This window comes from Solanum pennellii, chromosome 5 (genome assembly GCF_001406875.1).
Source record: "Solanum pennellii chromosome 5, SPENNV200".
Lineage (NCBI taxonomy): Eukaryota > Viridiplantae > Streptophyta > Magnoliopsida > Solanales > Solanaceae > Solanum > Solanum pennellii.
In genome coordinates, this window is record NC_028641.1 from 7,482,701 (window position 1) to 7,494,529 (window position 11,829).

Below are 11,829 nucleotides of genomic sequence, written 5' to 3' on the forward strand. Positions count from 1 at the left end.
AATGCTAAGCTTGTTTTGACATGTTTTTGAAAGAACATTTTAAACTAATTTAAAATAAAATGTGTTTGAATAGTTAATATATTTGTTCCTAAAAATACTTTAAAGAAATATTTTAACTCATAATTTAATGCAATTCTCTATTTTCTTGCTGCATATATTTTTTTGGAATTCAACTTTTTCAATTTGAATTGTAAACGACGCATTTATGTCATATGAACATATGCAAAATATTATTAAGTAATATATTGAAGTTGTTACTGTAAAAAAATAGTATAAAACATAGAAATCTCATATATTTAGAGGCTAATTACATCCTATCCCAGAAGTTTCCTCAATCAGAAAAATCTCGAATTTTTCATTGCTCTCGAATACATTCCTTGATTGTCTGATACATTACTAATGATATATATATTACTTCATGGGAGGGATATATTCAAGAGGGGATATCTATGTATTTGAGAGGGGGTGGATGTATCTGAGAGGGAATAAGAATATATTTGAGAGAGGATTATGATATTTTAAATTGTGAATTTATGTAATTTTTTCACAAAAATATGTGAAATTATATTGAGCCTGTATTACGGGCCTTAAATTATCTGGTAAGAGAAAAGGACGAATACATTATTAAATATTAAATAGTTTGACGATGATAACACTCACACAGCCACCCATTTGGGCTAGACATTCTATTCCTTCTCAAAAATAATAATATCCAACTTCCCTACTATACTGAAATTTGCTAAATTTGATTATTATCGTCGAAAATGATAACTCTAACAAAGAATTAAATAAATTCAAACAAAAGTATTTTTCTGTATGTCACAACTCTCTACTTGTTAATAGAAATTCATGTCCATCAAATAAGAAAAAGACCATTTCAACACGCTTGGAGTTTTCTAGGAACAAGAAAGCACTCTTTTAAGTAAATGGATAATAAGTTTTTTCTGTTTTGACTGTGTTTTGAATGACAAGTACATATACTGGATATTACAAGCATTCAGTGAATGGAAATCTAATCTGTATATCAACAGCACAAGAATTAAAACGTGAAGACATATTTGTGTATCTTTTGTTGCACCAAATCGCTCATGAGATATGATCTGTGTTCAAATGAAATGAAGGAAGCTTTTTCTATTACTGCAAATAATATACATTATATCATGAAACAATTGAGAATAAATCAGAATACAAAACTGTATTGGTGTCCGCGCCCAACGTAAGTAGATCATAAACACAGATGTGGCAATACAGGGCGGCAGCTAGAGAGAGAGGCCACTCCTAATAGCCAGTTTGCTGAACTCCTCTGTTAATACTTTTCAGGGACTACAACATTCTATCCATTCTGGGATCCCCATGTGTAAATTGCATTGTAATTCTGGCTCTGTTAACAGCCAAAGTTTCGCGATTCCCTGTGCACAACTCTAGAAAGATGCACTAACTTATCTTCACAATAAAGATTTGTCAATTCAGGCTTTACACATGCAATTTGTTAAAGGATTCTCCCAAAGATCATAATTTGGAAACGTTTCTTCAGGTAAACCAGTTCTAGTTTGATGGGTTATGACAACGTCTTCCACAAAGGAAGCCCACCCCATATATGGATCTCCTAGGGATTTGGACATCAGACCCTTGTCCGGCTTAATGGATTTTAGACGATGACCCATGTACCTACGATGTCCTATTATCAGTTTGGCGAAGTTCCCTCCGTGTGTCATCACAAATACATCAGACTTCAAACAGACTAGGAAGTCGAGGGCTGCCAAGCTTGTCACATGCTTTCTGAAGCCATCCAATTCTGGTTTTGTAGCTAGTTCCTCTTTTGTAACCTAATACATTTGCCAAAATATAATATTAATGAAGAACAAAAAACACAAACGGTATATTGATATAAACAAAACAAAATGACAGCAGTGAAAAAATTCCAGAACTTTTCAAGGGTCTCTTACACAAAATCATTCCCCCCATGTTTCTTTTAAAGATGACCAGAGTAGTAGGCAATAAGATCAGCTACAAGAAAATAGAACCTGAACAAAATATAGATAAAGGACCCTTCCCCTAGATCAGAAGTTTGGGCAAGTAGCTTACCAGATTTGGGAACATGTTCCTCAGCGGTGCCATGCGGTTTTGTCCACCATAGACCTGTCCAGAAGCAACATATATTTGAGTTTCTTTAGGATAACCCATGGCTCGAAGCAGCACGGCTACTTCACCAGGCTCAAGAGGGCATCGTCCTTCCTTGCGCTTTTGCAGCGCCAATGCCCACAAATGGGAACCATCCTGCCAGCGAAACAAACAGAGAAAACCGAATAAATATATCAAAAATGAAATGGTCGCTGTCAGCTTTATATGAATAGTGATCATAATCTAGATAACCTTAAACCGCCGAGGCCATTCTTTCTTTCGGTATGCAGCCATGAGATCTTTCTCTGACCTTGTTCCAACAAAATCACAGAATGATAGACCCACCATTCCTTTCTCAAATCTCAAGTGAAGAGCCCTAGTTTTTGACAAAATATTTTAAGTTCCATCATAGATCAGAAGCAGCGAAACAGCATGTTTAACAGCAGTTTTACAAGCATAATAACTCACATGAAAGGATTTGAACTACCAGTGCGGTTTCTCATCCTTGAAACGAGTTGATCAGCCATCTGCTCAATCTCGGGAAGAAACTTCAGAGCATGATAGTTGACCCTGCACCTCAGCTTGTTTATCTCTGGAGGAACATTATCATACCTGAATGATAAGCGGGTAATCTATCAGGTCAATGCCAATTTAAAATATCAGGCCACTTAAAGGAGCATGAAAATCTAGTTACCCAAGTCGATCGACAAAAGGTTTTAGTGACATTATCTTCTTCTCCTTGACCCGTGGCAAAACATTATCTATGTAGAACTCTGCTGAAGCGTACTTGGGAATGTTCTTGACTGTACGCCTGGTAAGCATATAGTACAAGCTTTATAAACACAAATGCAAAACATAACATACTGTTGTAAATGGAAATAGTAACTATGCTCATGTTCAGCAACTGCCCCTTAATTGGAGTTCTTGTGACATTTAATTTATTCATAAATCACTTCATTATTGTATTTATGCAGGCTATTCACAATCTCCTGTCAAGCCCAACCAACCATCTATTTGAACATCGTTGTATCTTTACTTTGGAAGTATACATGAGACAGGCAGTAGCTCTTTTATTTCCTTTTGCTTTTCTCAGTACCTAGAAATATCCACCTATTTTTATTTTTCACATTCACTATAATCAGAAAAAGAAATAGTGGACTACTAGTCCAAGCTGATCAGCTTACTCTCCAACTTGCCAACGCTCAATACTGTCTTCAAGTGTCTAATCGACACCAAATTAGGAGCATGGAACCCCAAAGCTGTGAGGCAACTCTAGAGCTCTTGTGCGATTTATGGTGTCAACAAGGTCTATTTACGAGAATACCAAGTCCATTTTGGTTATTATCCTCATCACTATCTCTTAAGACTTCCGTGTAACTGAGATAATTCTAGAAATCTTGCACAAATCCTGTAGCTGTGGTGGTATGGGGATTAGAGAATTTTGTGCTGGGAGTAATTACCAATTTGAATTCTCATGGAGAGATGAGGAGCCAGACGCTTCAGCTCACACCTAATACATACTACAAATAAATCAATGTTGATATTTACCTTGTTACGCTTACTCTTCACTTACCCCTCCCCACTTCTCTTAGTCTTGACATACAAATGCTAAACCCAAACGAGTTAAGTACAAGTGTTTATATGGAAAGGATCCTTCGAAAACACAAAATTGCTAGAAACTGAACGCACCACTATCAGATCCAAATCCATATGCAGTTCTCCTCCTAAGTCAATGTAACATTACAACTACACGAAGACTAGGGCAACTGGTTTTTTTTTATGATGTTAACTTGAATTTGTAGAGCACTATGTTGATTAATCTTGTCAGGGAATTATACTTAAAACTATTTAAAGAAAATTATACTTAGAACTGCTACATGAAAATGAAACTAGCATGCAAATGTAAAATGCTAAAAAAGCTAGGGGACCATACCTTATGCTTGAGAAGAGCTCAGCTTTGTCAGTAAACCACTCAGGGATATCGCGAACAATTCGCACATCATCCTTCAGGTAGTTAATAAAATGGTCTACATCAAATATGTCCTCCAATTTCCTGTCAACACAGTTAACTCGTATTAAGAATAATCAAAGTCTTACCAACCTTTTGGAAACTCTCACAACACAATGATATTTAATCTGGAATTTTTTTTTCCAAGAAGAAACTGATCCAATAACCAAAAACCTCAATTTTGATTTCTATGCATTTTAACTAAAATCTCATTACAGTGCAACATTTAAAATTAACATCCACCCTTATGAGCAAGAACAGCTGCTTCAGTTAAGTTTCCCTTACGTTTGGTCTTTCCATATCTGGTCTTGCTTTAATACTGGCAAAATAAGGGTGGCATTCATAATTTTGGCCACTGCAACAGCATTGCATATCTGCAAGGAAATGCATGACTAATTAAAGTGGTAAAAATCCTTTGAAAACACATAAAAGAATTCATAGATATGCAGACAATTTAGGAAATACAATAGATAGTTCTCATTCATTAACTGTCATCAAAATAAGAAATAACTAAAAGTTACAGACACAAATATAAAAAGATGGACGACAAGCATAGCAGATGACATGAAACATACAGCGATCCTTTGCTGGTTTAAGCCACCCTCAGCATGTATGAATATATAACCGTTTGTGGAGTTCTCGGGCGGAATATCTGCAAAGCACCAAGCTATATCACTATTTTGCAAAATAGGAAGTAAACGGTGAAGAGATCAGTTATTCAATTTGGATGAAGATTCCAACAAGCTCGAGAGGTTTGTAGCTGTCAAAGATATATCTAACCCAAAGAGGTTTGATGAATAACTTTTGGCAAACAAGGGAGTATCAGGCAGAAACATGTTACACCATTTTCTCCACTTCTTAAGTAATGATACAAGTTTCATGAATGGGAAGACCGGCTCGGTTTCCCACTTCTCAATGACACATATACCAAAACCTATTCACAGAGTTCCACAGCTCTGTATCAAGGGTGAACTTCTAAATTACTCTATTCTAGATAGCTAATTCATTAAAAAAAAATTAGGGTGGGAAAACAACCAACATTTCCAGCCTTCAGAATGTAAAGATCTTCAAAACAACATTGTAAGAAGCCGGTAAAACAGTGTAGATAGATTCCTTATATCAAAGAAAACACAGAACTTCAAAAAAATTAAAAAATGACGTAAACAAAAAAGAGGAAAAGAGAAATCAAAATATTAATGGAAGCCTTCAGAAAGATACTAAATGCTTACTTATCAAAACGATAGACAACAAATGCTTAAAAGATAATCATTATAGCTATAACAGATAATTAGCCAAGAACACAAGTAAATTACATGGTCTTTTAAATTTGGGCTTTCTGTGTTAGTTGTTACAGGGGACTGTAGAATGTTGCCCAACCTAGGTTCCTGAACATTAATGAACAAAGAGAGACTAAAGAAGCTGTCATGCACAATAATTGCACTTATGCCCCTCGAAGGGGATCAAAAACCCGAATACCAGAACAACAAAGAAGATCTGATATGGTTGAAACAATATAACAAATTTGCAAGAGCAGTGCTAGAATACCTTTCAGAGAGTGATGCTAGACAATTTCCCGTTTCATCGATGTGAAAGGGAAAATGAAAAGCTCACCTCTGACTGCAGTAAAACCAGAAGTATTCTGCATTTTGTGCAACCACTAATATTCAGATTTGAGCAATGAAAAAGCTAATGCTGATAAGTCCATGACACAAGGAGACCATTGGATAGAAATTTTAAGATGTTGGACCATTTATTATGATGGAAGGAAGGGAACGGAGGAGTACCTCTTGTTTGAAGGCAAAAAAATAGTTGTAACTAAGGAATTCGAGATCCAGCATTGGAGGCAGGGATACATTTCTTTTTTTTTTTTTTTGACAACGAGAGGGATACATTTCTTGTTAACCAAGAAATCACCAAATGCTAGTAGCTGCATGGTACGAAACTTGGTGATAATGGGCCTGCCCCTCCCTCTACTTTTCTCCTTTGCGGAGAGGAATATTGTTATAAGCATTAGACTATATGTGAGTTTTAAGAGGAAGGATCTATCAAAGCGTTATTATAAGTCCCTCTCTTTTCAACAGGAAGTTAACACTCGTATTTGAAACCTCACTTACCAACCAAAAGAGGAATGCTTGACCTATGCATATATCACTCACAGTCATACCAACCAATATTTTAACACTTAGCTCTCTATCAAATCCCTGAATGTTTGAGGATCTTTTACTTATTTCTACTCTTCCAGTTTGATAAGTTCCTAAATCACTCCATGAGCATTAGAAGAAGAATCGTTCAAGAGTCTAATCCAATTGACCTAATAAATCAAATTATCAACAACAAAGATGAATTTGTAACTTAAATTTAACTACTAACAACAATATTCTTCAATTGCATAGGATGATACAACATGCTATTTCTGAACAAAGTTGTTAAGGTTGCCTGCCTTGTTCTTTTATCATTTCAGTAGTTAGATGACATTTCTGTTCAAACACCAGAGAGTGACTGCCACTCTACCCTGCACTCACTTAAATGTCAGGCTTCAATCCGTCACATGGTTCATCCAATATATTGTTTTATATTTATATTTATATCTATAAAAGTCATTTTTCAGCGTCTATTATCGGGGCAACGGATACAATCCATTCGAAGGGGGAGCAGAGAAGCAGGTCGACAAAGCAGGGGGAACAGATATGGATTGCACCTAAAGCAATGCCCCTAGCACCTAAGTGCCACAGTCTGAACTCAGCAGCGCTACTATTTGAAGATGGATGGCGCCAAGCAGAAGCATTTTTTCCATTAGCCAAGGAAAGAAGTAGCTAAGGAATATCACTATCGTGGGGAAAAAAATACTAAACTTTTTGCACGGTTACCTTGAGGAAGAGGGGAGAGGATGAGGTAAATTCTCTATAATCTTAAACTTGACGGAGTATATCGAACCAAATTGCCCCACCAGAAGACATGACAAGGCAAATGTATAAATATAATTTCAAGGAGCATAGAAATACCTGATATCAGTCCCTCACGTCGCTCCGCACAAGGCTTCCAGGAGGTTGTTGATGAATAAGGATTCTCCCACAAGGAAGAAGGTTCTTTCACCTAATTAAATTAGAAAGATAGGACGTTTGACTACAATGATGGTAGTGATTATGTAATATGATGCAGTAGCAGACAAAGAGTAGTCTTTCAAGAACATACCGGTGGACACTGAAGAGTTATACCATCCTTTTTGCACAAATATGGAGCATTCTACAGAGAAAAAAAGCGTAAACAGTGTTTTAAATGCTGAAATTGAGTCAAAGAACATCAAATAGGGAAATACATCAAACATTCTTTCAATAATAGTTTGTTAAACCAAATCAAAAGGCCAATGTAGCTCACAAAACAATAATAACCATAAATGAAATCCTTTATATGAAGAGCGAGGAACAAAGATGCTTACACGGCCCACAATTTGATTGATATCAGAGATATGTTAAAGCAAACTTAAGCAATATGGCATGTCAGTATTCATACAAGAACAACTCTAAAAGATTGGCTAGGATTTACCAAATTACATGGCATTACTTGATTACGCTAGCAGCCGAAAGACAAACATTTCTATTCAAGTAAACATATAACGGAGTTAAAATCTTAACTTGATCAATAATCATCAAAAGGACTACTTGTACTTATCTCTAGTTGATCTCATCTTTTCTAGTAAACGCTATCTGAAAGCCAAGGTCCTGACTTGACCAATAGTTATCAAAAGCACGTCCTAAATTACTTCTAGTTTCTTCAATTTGACCAATCCATTCACTCATTCCAGCATTGACAAATATTTTATCATCCGAGGCAAATCACATGTTCTTTTAAAATAACTTTCCCCAAATCCCACACTTTTTCCTACCGGGACTAAGAGAGCATAACAGAAACATGTAAGGCTTAATAATCTCAACTAGTACATACCAGCTTCAAACTAATTAGAACCGCAAAATCTTTTGATAAACTAGAAATATCGCTTCCAGTGAGCAAATTGAGATGTGATACATACAAATGTTTATGTGTGTGTTTTAAGATCAATAAAATGAAGCCTTACCAAACGATGTACGACGGACGAAATCAGGACAACTAGTGAAAGTATGAGAACAACAAGCAGAAATAGCGAGATCTTGAACTTGTGAGGGTGAGACCTCGATTCATCAGGGAAGAAGAAAGGGAAAATAGGTTGAAGATGCGAAGAGAGGAATGAACGAAACCGATCTCGAGGATACCGACCACGATAATCATCATCGTCATCATCAACGTTAGGAGCACTGTCAGGAACCAAAGGAGATGAGGAAGCGGTGACGTCGTCTCGCTTCCTAGGTGACGCTGTAACTCGGTTTCCGATCGAGCTTGAGTGGCGTAGCTCCGCCATTGCTCGCTTCGGACTGAACGCCAGTTTGCTTCGCCGTACTCCGGCGAGTAGTTAACGTTGACGGGGTAAGTGAGAATTTTCTAGAATTTCGGCTCCGGCAACGGCTATATTATCAGTCAGTGTGTAAAAGAGTGCTGAGTTTCCAGATCGGTGATCTCTTGACTTACCTTATTAAAAAATAGTACATTTTGACGGGTAAATGTTTTACTTAGAGCCCCTCATATTTTCAAATGTGAGATCTAACCCCTTCAATATGACTATTGTTTTTTTTCAACCTCAAAAAAAAAAAAATTATTATGAGCATTTCATTCAATAATTCCGATAAAAAACAAAATTAACAAGTTCATAAGTTTATACTCAATTTAGTTTTTAATCCAGCTAATTAAATGAAATATTATGAATATATTTAAATATATTCTTAATTTTTTTTTATCAAAACTAACACATATCAGTTTAAAAGTTAAATAATTTAAATATATAATTTCTTTATGAAACTCATTCATTTTTTACATTGATCAAATTTAAATCAAACTCATTTTCATAATCATCTTTTTTCACCTTTAGTATTTCTATTAAAATCAACATCTAACCGCGAAAGCTCTTGAACTCAATTTTGAAATAGATATACAATCAACGATGATACAAACAAACAACTTCAATTAAGATCTCACATTGTTAATTTTATTTTTACCTTTTGCTAAAATATCTTTAAATCATCTTAATTTTGCATACTCTTTCCGTTTAAAAAAGAATGACCTCCTTTCCTTTCATTTCCTTTTTAGTCTGTTTCAAAAAGAATGATCTCTTTCTTTTTTTGGTAATAACTTTCCACGTAGCATATTTAAGATCACAAGATTAAAGGGAATTTTTATATTTGACATAAATTTAATTTAGGACCACATGATCAAAAGTCTTCTTTAAACTATTTTTTTAAAAAATTAATATGGGACAGGGTGGTTTGGGGTATATGTGAATTTAAATTTAATTTTAATTTTTACATTAATAAAATTGATTAAGCATTATTTATTAAGATAACTGCTTTAAAATTATTAAAATATTCATGACATTGAATTAAAATAGTTTAATAAAAAATAATATACTTTCTTTAGTTAATTGACCTTTTAAAAAAATTGGAAGTTGCTATCCTATCAAATTAATATAACTTAATTAAAAAAATGAATCTATTTTTAGTATTCAAACTCAACTAGAAAAATTAAATATTAAAAAAACTATACAAGCAAGTTCATAGGGACAGGTCTATGCAGGACGGGTAAGGCGAGTTGAAAATGAAAAAAGTTATTATGCGGATTGGGGTAAAGTGGATTAAAAAACTTACGAGTTAAACTCAACCCGCTCTACCCCGCTGCGTACTGTCCCATCGTTATCCCTCTGTGAGTTTCGTGGTGATTGAGTGTTCATTTCATTAAAAATTTTGGATGGATAAAATGACTATGAAAATGGGTTAAATTGGTGAAAATCTTAGAGAAATTGAGTATTTAAAATAAGTGGTGAGATATTTAATTTCAACATTGATATACGTTATTTTGTTAAAATTAAGAATATATTTATGTCATAGTATATCGTGAAAAGTATATTTGAATTTCCAAACTATAATGAGGGATATATTTTAAATTGTTTCTAACAATATATTAATATATTTGACTATTTCCTGTAAATATCAATGATTGTATAATTATGGAAATTAAATATTATTCACTTTAATTGGAATTTAAAAAATTGAAATTATCTTTTATTGTGTTCTTATAGTGTGAATATTATAAATTTAAATGTACCTTTTCTAAGTATGGCTAAATATTAATTTAAAAAATATATATTTTAAAAGAGTGAATAATTTACATGGGCAAAAGAATTCTAGTATTTATAAAATTTAAAGAATTACTTGTTATGTACTCCTATAAATTACTATGATTAAGAATAAAACATATTTTTGGATAAGAAAACAAAATATATTGCTAACTTGTTCATTTTATTTTTCTTATCCAATTACATCTTATTTTATTTTTAAAACAAAACAAAATATTTGAATTGCAGAATAGATCATAATTATTGTGCAATTAACTCTTCAAATTTCAAATTTATTAACCACTCGGAAGAAAATGTAGAAATCAAAATGAAAGTAAACCACACAATTAAAATTGTCCTAGAAATGAATAATTGCTGGGATGTTTTTTTCTTTTTATAAGGTAATTAATATGATTTAACTCAATATAGATAAAATTGTGTGAAAAGACATGAACTTATTTATTTGTTTTTCGTTAATTGTTGTCATTGAAGGAGAAAGAAATGTTACATATTCCGATGTTATTTAGTTTGTTGGTAAATTTTTATTAAACTAACCTTCAGATAATATAAATATTTATATCATTATTTTTAGAATAGCTTTATCCTAGTGTATTATATTTTTTATTATGAATTTTTGCTTATTTGGTTTAAGATTTAGGTAATTTTAATAGTTTTCGTAACTTGTGATTTTTTTGATCTTTATTAGAAAAATACAACTTAAAAATTCAAAATTGCATATCAAAACAAAACTTTAACTTCATATCATATGATTTCAAATCATAATTCTCGTGACCAAACACGTCCTAAAAGAAGTAACACAAAAAGTATAAATGTACTCCCGAACTATCATAAATGCTATATAGATATTCTTTGTTATACTTTAAGGTTATATACATTCTTGCTGTCAGTCTTTTGAATTGTGTATAACCTTAAGGTTAACGGATGGACATGTGAAATCATCTAGATAACTTTATCCAAAATTATTTTAATTTTTATTCATAAATTAAAAATTCATTCATCACAGTCTAGCCCACTGATGAACCAGCTCGTGATCCATATATCTTAATTCGTCTTGATAGAGAGGCAGAATGGAAAGGAAAAGAGATTCACGACCAATCGTACCAATTGTACCAAGGAGAAACAAGTAGTGGTTACAACATGATCAAGAATTATATATTTTTTTAAAATGGAAAGAGAGAAGTCAAAGTTGTTGGCAATATAAATGCACTTGAATAGTGAATCTGACCGAAGAAAGAAATGTCAAACTACTCAAATCAAATAAAAATTATTAAATTGAAAAAATTGAACTAAAACGAAGAAAAATCTCACATTTTTTTGTGATAGTAATAACTATCACCTGCATGGTGTTCAAAAAAGATTGTTCTTGTACTGAATTAGGCATTAAGTGTGTTGAATCAAGAATGGGGCCTCGTGAGGCTTGACGGAGGGCCAGAACCCTCTTCTTACTTTTGTCTCTGAGAGGATTGAAGTGCCATGAACAATT

General features: G+C 33.5%; 1 protein-coding gene across 1 annotated transcript; it reads right to left on the reverse strand.

The window, feature by feature from the left end:
- Positions 1 to 1,096: 1,096 nt before the first annotated feature.
- On the reverse strand, positions 1,097 to 8,702 carry LOC107020972 (protein PECTIC ARABINOGALACTAN SYNTHESIS-RELATED). The gene is made up of 11 exons (XM_015221529.2): positions 8,202 to 8,702; positions 7,322 to 7,372; positions 7,132 to 7,222; positions 4,705 to 4,781; positions 4,415 to 4,503; positions 4,055 to 4,174; positions 2,816 to 2,932; positions 2,590 to 2,733; positions 2,374 to 2,497; positions 2,086 to 2,277; positions 1,097 to 1,826 (listed from the first exon to the last, which is right to left on the reverse strand). The coding sequence occupies exons 1-11, from the start codon at positions 8,520 to 8,522 to the stop codon at positions 1,467 to 1,469; spliced, it is 1,686 nt and encodes a 561-aa protein (XP_015077015.1). The 5' UTR covers positions 8,523 to 8,702; the 3' UTR covers positions 1,097 to 1,466.
- Between the last annotated feature and the right edge of the window lie 3,127 nt (positions 8,703 to 11,829).